At 42.9% G+C, this 16,330-nt stretch overlaps 1 protein-coding gene across 1 annotated transcript; it reads left to right on the forward strand.

Moving 5' to 3' along the window:
* The first annotated feature begins 12,469 nt into the window (after positions 1-12,469).
* On the forward strand, positions 12,470-15,680 carry LOC129838044 (zinc finger protein 568-like). The gene is made up of 2 exons (XM_055904712.1): positions 12,470-12,788; positions 14,614-15,680. Exons 1-2 carry the CDS (start codon positions 12,623-12,625, stop codon positions 15,513-15,515), a joined length of 1,068 nt encoding a protein of 355 aa, XP_055760687.1. The 5' UTR covers positions 12,470-12,622; the 3' UTR covers positions 15,516-15,680.
* The last annotated feature ends 650 nt before the right edge of the window (positions 15,681-16,330 follow it).

The raw sequence follows: 16,330 nt of genomic DNA on the forward strand, positions 1-16,330 counted from the left end.
AATGCAATGCAACTGAAGCTGGGATTGAGGGGGAATTTTTGTCTGACGAGTTTTTTTCTCCACTCATACCGGAGTATCAAATCAAACAGATAGATTTTCGCTGATGATAGTTGTAAACTGGGTGGTTCGAGCCCTGAATGCTGATTGGCTGACAGCCTGGTATATCAGACCATATACCACGGGTATGACAAAACATTTATTTTTACTGCTCTAATGACGTTGGTAACCAGTTTATAATAGCAATAAGGCACCTTGAGGGTTTGTGATCTATGGCCAATATACCAAGGCTAAGGGCTGTGTCCAGGCACTCCATAAAGCGTCGTGCCTAAGAACAGCTCTTAGCCGTGGTATATTGGCCATATACCACACCTCCTCAGGTCTTATTGCTTAATTATACAACGTCAAATATTTCTTAAAAGTAAACATTCTCCTTGATTAAACATTTCTTACCTTATGGCGAAAAAATGCTTGAGTGTTACTTAAATACAACATTCAAAACAAGGAAAGCATAACTACATAAAACCGTTAAATACAGTTGGAATGTAGTTAGAACTCTCAAATTGTTTCCATCAAAAGGAAAAGCAACAAGAAAGTTGGTACAACACATTTAGATTGCAGATACTGCACCTTGCTTTTGCATTACCCATATAGTTGTTTAAGGTCGTACAAATGCAGAGTGCAGTATCAATATAGGGGTTAGATCAGTGGTCAGGGTTGATATGCATAAAAAAAATATGTTTTATTCATAATAAGATCATCCATCAATGCATTACCACTTACATTGCCTTCATAATGTATACACACCCCTTGACTTTTTCCACATTTTGTTGTTAGAAATTGGGACTAAAATGAATTTTGTCCATTTTCAAAGATCTACTGTAATAAATAAAACAAATATCTTAATTAGATAATTATTCAACCACCTGAGTTAATACATGTTAGAATCACCTTTAGCAGCGATTACAACTGTCTTTTTCGGTAAACACACCTGGATTGTACAATATTATTTGCACATTATTCTTTTTAATACCCCTCAAGCTTTGTCAAGTTAGTTGTTGATCATCGCTAGACGGCCATTTTCAAGTCTTGTCATAGATTTTCAAGCTGGTTTAAGTCAAAACCGTAACTAGGCCACTCAGGAACATTCAATGTCATCTTGGTAAGCAACTTCAGTGTATATTTGGCCTTGAGTTTTAGGTTATTGTCCTGCTGAAAGGTGAATTTGTCTTTAGAAAGCAGACTGAACCAGGTTTTCCTCTATGATTTTGCCTGTGCTTAGCTCTTCATTTATTTTTAGCGTTAAAAAACGTCATAGTCCTTGCCGAAGAAGGGCATATCCATAACATGATGCAGCCACCACCTGCCTGAAAATAATGTATGAAGTGTGGTACTCAGTGATGTGATGGAATTGCCCCAAACATACAGTGCCTTCAGAAAGTATTAATATATTCTTACCCATCTACACACAATACCCCATAACGATCAAGTGAAAACATGTTTTTAGGCATTTTAGCAAATGTATTGAAAATTAAATACAGAAATATCTCATTTGCATAAGTATTCACACCCCTTTGCTCCGAAACTCCAAATTGGAGCTTGTGTGCATCCAATTTCCTTTGATCATTCTTGAACTATAACTACAACTTGATTGTCTATATAAGGTACCACAGTTGACAGTGTATGTCAGAGCAGAAACTACCATGAAGTCCAAGGAACTGTATGTAGAACTCTGAGATAGAATTGTGATGAGGCGTATAGCTGGGGAAGGGTATAAAACAATTTCTAGGATGTTGAATGTTACCAAGAGCATAGTGGTCTCCATTATTGGGAAATTTAAAAAATATGGAACTACCCAGACTCTGCCTAGAGCTGCCCGTCCAAACAAACTGAACAACTGGGCAAGAAGGACCTTGGTCAGAGAGGTGACCAAGAACCCAGTGACCAACCTGAAGTCTCTATTGCACTTCACCAATCTGGGCTTTATGGGAGGGTGGCCAGAAGGAAGCCACTCCCGAGAGCATAAGGCAAAATATTCTGTGGTCTGATTAGACAAAATTGTTACTCTTTGGCCTGAACGCAAAGCACTATGTCTGGAGGAAACCAGGCACAGCTTATCACCTGTCTAACACCAACCCTACCATGAAGCATGGTGACGGCAGCATTATGCTTTGGGGATGCTTTTCAGCGAAAGGGACTGGGAGGGAGACTGGAAATGATAGAGGGAACAGTGAATGGAGCCAAATACAGGCAAATCCTAGATGAGAACATGCTTCAGAGTGCAAATGACCTTTGACTGGGGGCAAAGATTTACATTCCAATAGGACAATGACCCAAAGCATACAGCCAAAGCATTGCTGGAATGGCTTCAGAATAATAATGCAAAAGTAATTGAGTGGCCCAGCCAAAGCTTGAACTTGAATCCAATTGAAATTCTGTGTAAAGACTTGAAGATTGCTGTTCACAACCACTCCACATCTAATTTAACGGGGCTTGAGACTATCTGCAAAGAAGAATGTGAGAAAATTCACAAATCCAAAGCTGATACAGACATACCCAAGATGACTCAAAGCTGTAATTGCTGCCAAAAGAGCTTCTACAAAGTATTGACTCAGGAGTGTGAATACTTATGTAAATGAGATTTAATTTTCAATAAATAATGTCAGATGTTTTCACTTTGTCATTATGGGTTATTGTGTGTAGATGGGTGCGATTTTTTTATTTAATCCATTTACAATTCAGGCTGTAACACAACAAAATGTGTAAAAAGTCAAAGGGTGTGAATACTTTAAGGCACTGTATCTACCTACACCATATTTGGCTGGGTAGCAAAAAAACTCCAGGCATTTTTCTCAAGTTTCACTGTTTGCATAGTTAGTCCTCTTTGCCTTTGTAGGGCAGTATAAATATCTAGTTAAAACTCGACTTGATGTTCAGTATCTTCTCTTTCAAGTCGAAACACAGCTTGTCCTGCATTGACGAATCAGGGATATAGCTTGAAAAATGTACCTCAATCCAGGATGGAAGGTGTCGCTGATAATGATATAATTAGAAGATTGAAATGCTGCTTGCTAATGCTAAACCAGCCCTTTGGATTCCACAACCCTTCCGGCAGCTACTCACCCAAACACTAGGCGCCACCTTTCATGGAATCCAATGGGCTGCTTTAGAATTAGTGAGCCTTTATAGAACAGTTTGTATGCATTTTTTACTGTGCATGATTTAAAAGTTGTCTGTCATGAAAAACGTATTGAAATAGCATATTGCTTGGTATGTGCACTCAGGTATGTCTAAAGGCTGTAGATCTATATAACATAGAGATCTATCATTCAGTTGTATCATTCAGTTCTGTTTAATTCTGTGGTGTACAAATAACCTCTGCACCTTCCCTCCAGACTCCTTGCAGCTCTCTCTCGCTGTTTCTGAAGAGAATGTTCCCCTTGAGCAGCAACACTTTGAGCAGGAGTGGATCCACAGTCTGTGGAAGGAGGACCCAGAGCCCACACAGATTAAACAAGAACATGAGGAACTCGAGGCCAGTCAGGAGGAAGAGCAGATTCAAGGGCAGGAGGCTGATATCATCGAGTTCAAATTACCTCTTCTTTATTTGAAAAGTGATTGTGATCAGGTGAACCCACTTCATTCCTTGACTCTTCTCCAAACCCAGACTGTGGAGAACAGAGAGAGTGCCTCTAAACCAGTGGATCTCACACCTTTTGTCACTGTTACCCACCTGAAGGGTCATGACATTCCCTGTGACCTTCCAAATAATCAAAACAATGCCTACAGCCACAGCTCAGCTGTAAGCAGTGACCCAGTAGGACTTGACAGCAGCCCACCATTGGATCCCAACCCATCAATGGGGGAACACTGTTCCAAACCCAGCACCACGTCTAGAAAAACTCACCGCTGCTGTGACTGTGGTGAAACGTTTGCTCTGAAAGCTGACCTGCAGGGGCATGTGACTCTCGCCAAGAAGAGACGCAGCAAATTATGCCTCTGCAAAAAATGCTACAACTCCACCTGTAAATTGAAGGCCCATGTCAGACTCTGTCACGTGGAGAAACTCTTCACCTGACCCTTTTGTGGAAAGACCTTCAAACTCAAAGGACACCTGTCCAGACATATGAGGATTCACACAGGAGAGAAACCATTTAGCTGTGGTGACTGTGGGAAGAGTTTCATTCAGAAGGGGGACCTAAGGAGGAATGTACTGACTCAGACTGGAGAGAAACCATTTAGCTGTGGCGACTGTGGGAAAAGCTTCAATCAGAAGGGGAACCTGAACTTGCACATATTGACTCACACAGGAGAGAACGTCCACAAAGAAAGAAACAAAGAAAGAAAACACAATGAAAAAATAAAGAGGAAATGAATAAGGACAAAGACATCTTATTAGAAGATGGACAACACTTTGGAAAAGCAAAGGATCATTCATTCTGTGGGTTTCAGATAAATAGATGTCATGAATTTACTTTTGTAAAAAGTTCTATGTAAAGAAAAAGTTTGATTTGATCTAACAGTACAGAGTAGTTGAAAACTCACAGTCTGCTGTTCAAAGTCTCTTGATGTATTCACGTCATTATAAATACTGATTCTCATTCCTATCATCTTCTTCCACAGATTGTGTGGGATCAGACTCTCAGTAGATGGGTGGATAAGAGTGCAGAGCAGCTGCACAGGAGATGGTATCAACTTTCCACTGTCATTTTAAATCAGAGCATTTTAATTGTATTTGAACTTTGAGCGTGTTATATGGTTGCGTACTACTTCTTTTTACATTTTGTTGATATTTCATTTTACAGAGCAAGCCTCCACCTCCCCTACCAATGGGGATGTACCCCCTCCTCCAATGGGGAACGCATGCTAATTCCGGGCCTCTACATCACAAGCGATGTTCTCCCTGAATAAACAGCGGGGAAAGAATCTTCTGGAGTGACGGATCCAGCCGCCGAAAGCCCCCACATCAACTTCACCACATGTATCCTCCATTGCCTGGAGAAGAGGCATGCGTGCGAGGGGATGGTGGTCATACACCTTCCATCGCCATGCCGGAATAAACTCTTCAATTGGGTTTAGGAATGGGGAATGTGATTGGAGGTATAGAACAATAAATTGTGGCTGGTCGATGAACCAGTTGTGGACCAGAGCAGCCCGGTGGAAACTCACAGTGTCCCAGATGACAACATACCTGGGCTGCTCTGGTCCACCCCTCTGCTCGGCTGGAATGAGGATGCCATGTAGTGTGTCCAGGAATGTGATGAGAAGGGCGGTGTTGTATGGACCAAGCTTGGCATGGTGATGGAGGACGCCTTGCTGGCTAATGGCTGCGCACATGGTGATATTCCCTCCACGCTGTCCAGGGACATTCACAATGGCCAATAATGTCCCGTCCCCTTCTTTTGGCCAGGTTGAAGCCAGCCTCATCAATGTAAATATAAACTGGCTGAATTGCAGCGGCATCCAGCTCCAAGACTCTGAAACAGACAAGACAATATGTGACATAGACCTAGAGCAGTCACTATGGTGAGGCACAATACACTGGATTACAGTACTGTAATGTGTCTATACAGTGTTTATATGATAGTAAATTCACAGTATAGTACTTACTTGCACATATTCATAGCGCTGTTCTTTAACCCTCTCTCAGTTTCGCTCAAATGGGACCCTGTAGACCTGTTTCATCCGGACTCGGTTGCACTGTAATACACGGTCCAATGTAGACAAGCCCACCTGGTGAATGTTATTGAATATTGTGTTGTCTGTAATTATGTGCTTCTGGATTTCTCGTAGTCTAATGGTATTGTTTGCCACCACCATGTTTACAATAGCGGTCTCCTGTTCTGGTGTGAACAGCCGGTGTCTTCCACCATGGCCTAGCCGTCTCTCAGTTCTGCAGAAGATCCACAAATATGATATGATTGGTTACAGTAAACTAAAATAATCTATTTTCTTTCTATATGAAATTACATTACTGTAACATTGGCCAACAATCACTGAGTAACATAGGCCTACTGATATGACGGACTGAAGTATACTACAGTATACATACATACCGGTACTTACCGGTTCTCATTTCTGAATGTACGGATGATGGATGCAACCGTGTAGCAGCTCAGGTTAGGCTGAACTCTGCCCAGCCTCCCTCATACTCAATCCATGGTTGAGCACATTGTCAAACAATGTGGCCCTGATCTTATCTGAGACAACTGTCCTTCCTCGTCCTCATCTTACTCTCCTTCCCCTCTAGCCTCTTGCTTCACCCTTGACTTCCATTTTCCTCCAAAACAGGAGAGCTCATCTGTGTCACGCCCTGGCCTTAGTATTCTTTGTTTTCTTTATTATTTTAGTTAGGTCAGGGTGTGACATGGGGAATGTTTGTGTTTTGTCGGTTTTGGGTGGTTATATGGTAAAGGGGGTGTTGGGTGTAGTGTATGGGTTTGTGTTGAGTGAATGTGTCTAGCTGTGTCTATGGTTGAGTGTAGGTTCTAGGAAAGTCTATGGTTGCCTGAATTGGGTCTCAATTAAAGACAGCTGGTTATTGTTGTCTCTGATTGCGAGCCATATTTAAGGCAACCATAGGCTTTAGCTGTTTGTGGGGAATTGTCTATGTCTAAGTGTTTAGTGTCAGCACTTATGTTTGTATAGCTTCACGGTCGTCTGTTTTGTATAGTGTTCGTTTCGTTTTTCGTCTTCTTCCTTTAAATAAAGAAGATGTACTTTCCACGCGCTGCGCCTTGGTCCTCTCTCAGTCCCTTTGATGATCGTGACAATCTGTGGCCTTTTATAGTGCTAAAACTCTGATTTCTAAGTGAACAATTCAGCAACTAGTGTTTACACCTGTGAGGCGTGGGTGTTGCCAATTGGTGTATAGAGCTTGGCATTGTGATTGGCGTTGCTTTCCAAAGGGACTAAATATATTTTAATATTTATAATAATGTACAGAACTGTGTGTAGTGTTTCGCAAAAAGTGTGATATAGAATTGAAAACTTGTGTAAAGCAGAAATTGTGCTTGCAATTTTGCAGACTTGGTTTAGGGATTTGATACTTGAATTTCAGGTTTCTGTGATTGCGTTTCAACTTTCAAGTTCCAATTTGAGTGTGTAAACAATTGGGAAAAACTGCTCATTCATGACATTGTTAGAAGTTTTATATACACCTGATAAGTGCACCTTGAATAAGTGTACCTTGAATAAGTGCAAACTCTGTTTTAAGTGCATTGCAGTGTTTTTCAATAACATTCTTTATAATCGCTCCTGATAACCGCATTCTCTGGTTTATTGCAAACACTATCACATCAGTCCCTCTCAAGCCGTTACAGTTACCAGAAGTCGCGTGTTACAATGTGTTGTCTTTCAGTTCATGCAAGAAATGATCATAGACCATATCAGTTATTATAACTGTTTTCCCATTTGTAGTTTCTCTCTTTCCATTATTAGACTGTTTGGAAACTAACCTAAATCCAAGACGTGTTTGTTTTCGTCCCATGTAAATATAGTATTTTTCTGTTTTTTTTGTACACATTTCAATCTCTTTTTTCCATTTTCAAAATAAATATACATTCCTGCAACCTGCCTCACCCAATGTGGTACGGATCAGCAATTTTTTAGACCTTATAACTGGAACCTCCATCAGTAGCTAGCTAGCTAATAAGCTGCTAGCTATTTAGTCATTGTTAGCCTCTGCTAGCGGTCTTTACCTTTAGCTCGGACTCCTGCCTCTTTAGCCTGGAAAGCTCGGATAATACCTGCCAGTCTGCACAGTGCGATACCAGCCCTGAGCATATCGGACTGTTTTTTTCCACTACATCTCCGGATTCCTGCCGCAAGCTCTGGACCATTACACCGGATCTTCGCAGCTAGCTAGTTGCTACTGAGGAGCTATTGTGGCTAACGCCCTTGTCCAGAAGCATGCACAAGTTAGCCCCAAGCTAGGCCCATCTCCCGGCTAGCAAACGAAGTACACAACTACAACACTTCTCTTGCCAACTGGCCTGGACCCTTTGTCGACACGGAGCCCCGCCGATCCATCACAACTGGTCTGCTGACGTAACTCGGCCGATGTGCTCTCAATCGGTCTCTGCGTCGTGGATGTTTGGTGATGATCCATCTGCTAGCCCCGGCCTGCTCCCTGAACGCCATGTCTCCCGCTCGTTCAACGTAGTAATCGACTCTCGAACTGTTCCCTGTTTCATCTAGTGCTGCTTATTGGACCCTATGATCACTCGGCTACACAGCCGATGCTTGCTGGACTGTCCATTAACACCAACCGAAACCCCCAATAGAAGCTAGCCAGCTAACTAGCTACTAGCTAATAGTCAGTTAGTCACTGCTAGCGGTCATCAGCTAACCTTAGCCCGGGCAAACTCCTGACAGTCTGCATAGCACGATTCAACCCAGAGCATACCGGACTGCTTTTTCTCCACCAAATCTCCATATCTTCGGATTCCTAGCGCAAGTTCTGAACCTTTTCACCTGGATCAACACAGCTAGCTAGCTGCTATCCGAGTGGCTTCTCCTGGCTATCGTCTCTGTCCCGAAGCAAGCACCAGTTAGCCTGGAACTAGAACTAGAGGTTCATCAGCCACTCCTTGGGCTACAATACCTATTTTGCCAATTGGCATGGACCCCTTTTACTGCCAACACGGAGCCCCACCGATCCATCACGACTGGTCTACTGACGTAATCCGCCCGAAGGGGTTTCAACAGGCTCCTCCATTGCGACGTCCTCTGAAGGCCCATTCGCTAGCCTGCTAGCCACAGCCCGTTAGCTGTCTAGAGCATATCGGACTGTTAGCTGAAGAGGTCCATCAGCCAATTTCTTGGGCTACAATACCTATTTTGCCAATTGGCCTGGACCCTTTTACTGCCTACACAGAGCCCTGCCGATCCATCATGAGGGGGAAACAGACTCTTCCTCCGCGACGTCCCCCTAAGGTCCTTCTGCTAGCCTGCTAGCCCCGGCCCGCTAGCTGTCTGAATCACTGTGTCTACAGCTTGCCTAGCTACTGACTGGTCCCTATAATCACACGGCTATGCATGCCTCTCCCTAATGTCAATTTGCCTTGTCCATTGCTGTTTTGGTTAGTGACAATTGTCTTATTTCACTGTAGAGCCTCCAGCCCTGCTCAATATGCCTTGGCTAGCCCTTTTGTTCCACAACCCACACATGCGGTGACCTCACCTGGTTTAAATGGTGTCTCTAGACACAATTTCTCTCATTGTCACTCAATGCCTTGGTTTACCTCCACTGTATTCACATCCTACCATACCCTTGTCTGTACATTATGCCTTGAATCTATTCTTCCCCGCCCAGAAACTTGCTCCTTTTACTCTCTGTTCCGAACGCACCAGACGACCAGTTCTCATAGCCTTTAGCCGTACCCTTATCCTACTCCTCCTCTGTTCCTCTGGTGATGTAGAGGTTAATCCAGGCCCTGCAGGGCCTAGCTCCACTCCCATTCCCCAGGAACTCTCATTTGTTGACTTCTGTAACCGTAAAAGCCTTGGTTTCATGCATGTTAACATTAGAAGCCTCCTCCCTAGATTTGTTTTATTCACTGCTTTAGCACACTCTGCCAACCCGGATGTCCTAGCCGTGTCTGAATCCTGGCTTAGGAAGGCCACCAAAAATCCAGAAATTTCCATCCCTAACTATAACATTTTCCAACACGATAGAACTGCCAAAGGGGGTGGAGTTGCAATCTACTTCAGAGATAGCCTGCAGAGTTCTGTCATACTATCCAGGTCCATGCCCAAACAATTCGAGCTTCTACTTCTAAAAATACACCTTTCCAGAAACAAGTCTCTCACCGTTGCAGCTTGTTATAGACCACCTTCAGCCCCCAGCTGTGCCCTGGACACCATATGTGAATTGATTGCCCCCCATCTATCTTCAAAGCTTGTACTGTTAGTTGACCTAAAGTGGGACATGCTTAACACCCTGGCCATCCTACAATCTAAGCTAGCTGATATCTCACACAAATTATCAATGAACCTATCAGGTACAACCCCAAATCCATAAACACGGGCACCCTCATAGATATCATCCTGACCAACCTGCCCTCTAAATATACCTCTGCTGTCTTCAAACAGGATCTCAGCGATCACTGCCTCATTGCCTGCGTCCGTAAAGGGTCTGCGGTCAAACTACCACCCCTCATCACTGGCAAACGTTCCCTAAAACACTTCAGGGAGCAGGCCTTTCTAATCGACCTGGCCCGGGTATCCTGGAAGGATATAGACCTCATTCCGTCAGTAGAGGATGCCTGGTTATTCTTTAAAAGTGCTTTCCTCACCATCTTAAATAAGCATGCCCCATTCAAAAAAATGTAGAACTAGGAACAGATATAGCCCTTGGTTCACTCAAGACCCATCTGCCCTTGACCAGCACAAAAACATCCTGTGGCGTACCGCATTAGCATCGAATATCCCACACAGGCAGTTAGGAAAGTAAAGGCTAGCTTTTTCAAACAGAAATTTGCATCCTGTAGCACAAACTCCCAAAAGTTCTGGGACACTGTAAAGTCCATGGAGAATAAGAGCACCTCCTCCCAGCTGCCCACTGCACTGAGGCTAGGAAACACTGTCACCACCGATAAATCCACGATAATTGAGAATTTCAATAAGCATTTAACTACGGCTTGCCATGCTTTCCACCTGGCTACCCCTACAACGGTCAACAGCCCTGCACCCCCCACAGCAACTTGCCCAAGCCTGCACAATTTTTCCTTCACCCAAATCCAGATAGCTGATGTTCTGAAAGAGTTGCAAAATCTGGAACCCTACAAATCAGCTGGGCTAGACAATCTGGACCCTCTCTTTCTAAATTTATCCAGCGCAATTGTTGCAACTCCTATTACTAGCCTGTTCAACCTTATTTGTATCGTCTGAGATCCCCAAAAACTGGAATGCTGCCGCGGTCATCCCCCTCTTCAAAGGGGGAGACACTCTAGACCCAAACTGTTTCAGACCTATATCTATCCTACCCTGCCTTTCTAAGGTCTTCGAAAGCCAAGTTAACAAACAGATCACCGACCATTTCGAATCCCACCATACCTTCTCCGCTATGCAATCTGGTTTCCGAGCTGGTCATGGGTGCACCTCAGCCACGCTCAAGGTCCTAAACGATATCACCTGGCTAAGGCTTTCGACTCTGTCAATCACCACATTCTTATCGGCAGACTCAACAGCCTTGGTTTCTCAAATGACTGCCTCGCCTGGTTCAACTACTTCTCAGACAGAGTTCAGTGTGTCAAATCAGAGGGCCTGTTGTCCGGACCTCTGGCAGTCTCTATGGGGGTGCATCAGGGTTCAATTCTCGGGCCGACTCTTTTCTCTGTATACATCAATGATGTTGCTCTTGCTGCTGGTGATTCTCTGATCCACCTCTACGCACACAACACCATTCTGTATACCTCTGGCCCATCTTTGGACACTGTGTTAACTAACCTCCAGACGAGCTTCAATGCCATACAATTCTCCTTCCGTGGCCTCTAACTGCTCTTAAATGCAAGTAAAACTAAATGCATGCTCTTCAACCGATCGCTGCCCGCACCTGACTTCGGCAATGTAATTTACAAAATATCCTCCAACACTCTACTCAACAAATTGGATGCAATCTATCACAGTGCCATCCGTTTTGTCACCAAAGCCCCATATACTACCCACCACTGCGACCTATATGCTCTCGTTGGCTGGGCCTCGCTTCATATTCGTTGCCAAACCCACTGGCTCCAGGTCATCTATAAGTCTTTGCTAAGTAAAGCCCTGCCTTGTCTCAGCTCACTGGTCACTATAGCAGCACCCACCCATAGCACGCGCTCCAGAAGGTATATTTCACTGGTCACCCTCAAAGCCAATTCTTCTTTTGGCCGCCTTTCCTTCCAGTTCTCTGCTGCCAATGACTGTAACGAATTGCAAAAATCACTGAAGCTTGCGACTCATATCTCCCTCACTAACTTTAAGCATCAGCTGTCAGAGCAGCTCACAGATCATTGCACCTGTACATAGCCCATCTGTAAATAGCCCATCCAACTACCTCATCCCTATATAGTTTTTTTCTCCTTTGAACCCAAGTATCTCTACTTGCGCATTCATCTACTGCACATCTATCACTTGTGTTTAATTGCTAAATTGTATTTACTTCGTCACTACGACCTATTTATTGCCTTACCTCCCTAATCTTACCTCATTTGCACACACTGTATATAGATTTGTTCTATTGTGTTATTGACTGTACGTTTGTTTATTCTATGTGTAACTCTGTGTTGTTGTTTGTGTCGCACTGCTTTGCTTTATCGTCGCCAGGTCGCAGTTGTAAATGAGAACTTGTTCTCAACTGGCCTACCTGGTTATATAAAAGGTGTTTATTTTTATTTTTTATGTCTGTGTACCTTCTAGTAAACATCCATCCACGTGGGGATGCTGTGATGTGTTTACTGGCTCACAACCGACTGATACAAACAGAAGAAGACAATGCGGAAGTAAAACTGGGAGATGGTTTGTTTTGTGGACAGCGGCAACCATTACTTTCTCGTGGATAAAACCATACCACAGACAAAAGAGGTTCGTTATCAGTGCATTTGCCATACTAGTTGAGTACTCACCTCTCAGTCGACTAAACATGTCTACATTACAAATGTTGCGCGTGTTCTTAAATGAGCGTTTAACGGTGGCTGCTGTGGAGATTTTCGGGGCAGTTGAGAAAACGGTAGTCGAGTACCAGGAAGAGAATGATCGGCTACGGAGACTGCTCCGGACTGCACCGGACATAAAACTATGTAGAGAAGGTTCGTATGTAGATTTACAAATACCTAGCTACAATAATGTTTTATGAACAGCTAAGTTGTTTAGACAAACAGTGATTACCATTTAATAAATGTTTAAATAGTTCAATGTAACGTTTATTGTGCATTATGAAAACGTTGTCACGAAAAGCTTATTGAAATAGCATATAGCTCGGTATGTGTACACCGGCATGTCTTAACGTTAGTTATATACAGTACCAGTCAAGAGTTTGGACACACCTACTCATTCAAGGTTATTCTTTGTTTTTACTATTTTCTACATTGCAGAATAATAGTGAAGACTTCAAAACTATGAAATAACACATGGAATCATGTAGTAGACAAAAAAGTGTTAAACAAATCAAAATATATTTTTGATTCTTCAAAGTAGCCACTCTTTGTCTTGATGACAGCTTTGCACACTCTTGGAATTCTCTCAACCAGCTTCACGAGGAATGCTTTTCCAACAGTCTTGAAGGAGTTCCCACATATGCTGAGCACTTGTTGGCTGCTTTTCCTTCACTCTGCGGTCCAACTCATCCCAAACCATTTCAATTGGGTTAAGATCGGGTGATTGTGTAGGCCAGGTCATCTGATGCAGCACTCCATCACTCTTTCTTACTTAAATATCCCTTACACAGACTGGAGGTGTGTTGGGTCATTGTTCTGTTGAAAAACAAATGATAGTCCCACTAAGCGCAAACCAGATGGGATGGTGTATCAATGCAGCATGCTGTGGTAGCCATGTGGGTTAAGTGTGGATTGAATTCTAAATAAATCACTGACAGTGTCACCAGCAAAGCACCATAACACCTCCACCTCCATGCTTCACGGTGGGAACTACACATGCGGAGATCATGCGTTCGCCTACTCTGCGTCTCACAAAGACATGGCGGTTGAAACCAAAAATCTCAAATTTGGACTCATCAGACCAAAGGACTGTTTCCACTTGTCTAATGTCCATTGCTTGTGTTTCTTGGCCCAAGCAAGTCTCTTCTTCTTATTGGTGTCCTTTAGTAGTGGTTTCTTTGTAGCAATTCGACCATGAAGGCCTGATTCACGCAGTCTCCTCTAAACAGTTGATGTTGGGATGTGTCTGTTACTTTAACTCGGAAGCATTTGGGCTGCAATCTGAGGTTCAATTAACTCTAATGAACTTATCCTTAGCAGCAGAGGTAACTCTGGGTCTTCCTTTCCTGTGGCGGTCCTCATGAGACCCAGTTTCATCATAGCGCTTGAGTGTTTTTGCGACTGCATTTGAAAAAAACGTTCAAAGTTCTTCACATTTCCTGGATTGACTGACTTTCATGTCTTAAAGTAATGGACTGTTGTTTCTCTTTGCTTATTTGACCTGTTCTTGCCATAATTTGGACTTGGTCTTTTATCAAATAGGGCTATCTTCCTTACCACCCTTACCATGTCTCAACACAACTGAATAGCTCAAATGCATTAAGAAGGAAAGAAATTCCACACATTTAACAGGCACACCTGTTAATTGAAATGCATTCCAGGTGACTACCTCATGAAGCTAGTTGAGAGAATGCCAATAGTGTGCAAAGCTGTCAAGGCAAACGGTGGCTATTTGAAGAATCTCAAATATAAAATATATTTTGATTTAACACCTTTTGGTTACTACATGATTCCATGTGTGTTATTTCATAGTTTGATGTCTTCACTATTGTAAAATGTAGAAAATGGTCAAAATAAAGAAAAACCCTTGAATGACTGTGTCCAAACTTTTGACTGGTACTGTATATCTTTTATAGAGATGAAGGGTTTTTATTTATATGGTATAGATAACCTCTGCTCCTCCTCGCCTTCCCTCCAGAGTCCCTTCGGTTATCTGTTGCTGTCACTGAAAACGAGGTTCCCCCTAAGCAGCAGGAGTGGAGAACCAGTCTGCAGCAGGAGGACCTAGAACCCACACAGATTAAAGAGGAACAGGAGGAACTCTGGACCTGTCAAGAGGAAGAGCAGCTTCAAGAGCAAGAGTGTGTAAAAAGTAAATGTGATCAGGAGAACCCAATTCAGTCCTTTTCTCTTCCCCAAACCCAGACAGTGGAGAACAGAGACAGTAACTCTAAACCAGTTGATCTTCCACATTTTGTCACTGTTACCCACCTAGAGGGTCTCGACATTCCCTGTGACCCTCCAGATAATCAAAACAATGCCTACAGCCACAGCTCAACTGTAAGCAGCGACCCAGTAGGACTTGACAGCAGCCAACCATTGAATTCCAACCCATCAATGAGGGAATACTGTTCCAAACCCAGCACCACGTCTAGAAAAACTCACCGCTGCTTTGACTGTGGTGAAATATTTGCTCTGACAGCTGACCTACAGGGGCATGTGACTCTCGCCAAGAAGAGACCCAGCGAATGCCGCCTCTGCAAAAAACACTACAACTCCACCTGTAAATTGAAGGCCCATGTCAGACTCTGTCACGTGGAGAAACCCTGCACCTGCCCCTTTTGTGGAAAGACTTTTAAACTCAAAGGACATCTGTCCAGACATATGAGGATTCACACAGGAGAGAAACCATTTAGCTGTGCTGACTGTGGGAAGAGTTTCATTCAGAAGGGGGACCTAAGGAGGCATGTACTGACTCACACTGGAGAGAAACCATTTAGCTGTGGTGACTGTGGGAAAAGCTTCAATCGGAAAGGGAACTTGAACTTGCACATGCTGACTCACACAGGAGTGAACGTCCACAAAGAAAGAAACAAATAAAGAAAACTGAATAAATGCACAGAGAGAATTAGCACAAAGACTTTGGAACACTTTGGAAAAGCAAAGCAACTGGATCATTCATTCTCTGGGTTTTAGAATAATAAATGTCATGATTTTACTTTTGTAAAACATTCCATGAACAATAAAGTTTGATTTTATTTAACAGTACAGGGTACAGTAGTTAAACATACATGTCTGTTCAGTCTCTTGATGTTTTCATGTCATTATAAACCGGAATTCCTGGTAGTTTGTTTTGGAATGTCTCCAGAATAGTCTGACATATGTTATTGATACATAAAAATAAAAAATGAATACTTCCAGAAAATATAATTTTCCAATATAATTTTTATATATATATTTATATATATATACACACACACACAGTTGAAGTCAGAAGTTTACATACACCTTAGCCAAATACATTTAAACTCAATTTTTCACAATTCCTGACATTTAATCCTAGTAAAGATTCCCTGTCTTAGGTCAGTTAGGATCACCACTTTATTTTAAGAATGTGAAATGTCAGAATAATAGTAGAGAACTATTTATTTCATCACATTCCCAGTGGGTCAGAAGTTTACAAGCACTCAATTAGTATTTGGTAGCATTGGCTTTAAATGGTTTAACTTGGGTCAAATGTTTTGGGTAGCCTTCCACAAGCTTCCCACGATAAGTTGGGTGAATTTTGGCCCATTCCTCCTGACAGAGCTGGTGTAACTGAGTCAGGTTTGTAAGCTTCCTTGCTCGCACACGCTTTTTCAATTCTGCCCACAAAATTTCTATAGGATTGAGGTCAGGTCTTTGTGATGGCCACT

Source organism: Salvelinus fontinalis, chromosome 3 (assembly GCF_029448725.1).
Source record: "Salvelinus fontinalis isolate EN_2023a chromosome 3, ASM2944872v1, whole genome shotgun sequence".
NCBI lineage: Eukaryota > Metazoa > Chordata > Actinopteri > Salmoniformes > Salmonidae > Salvelinus > Salvelinus fontinalis.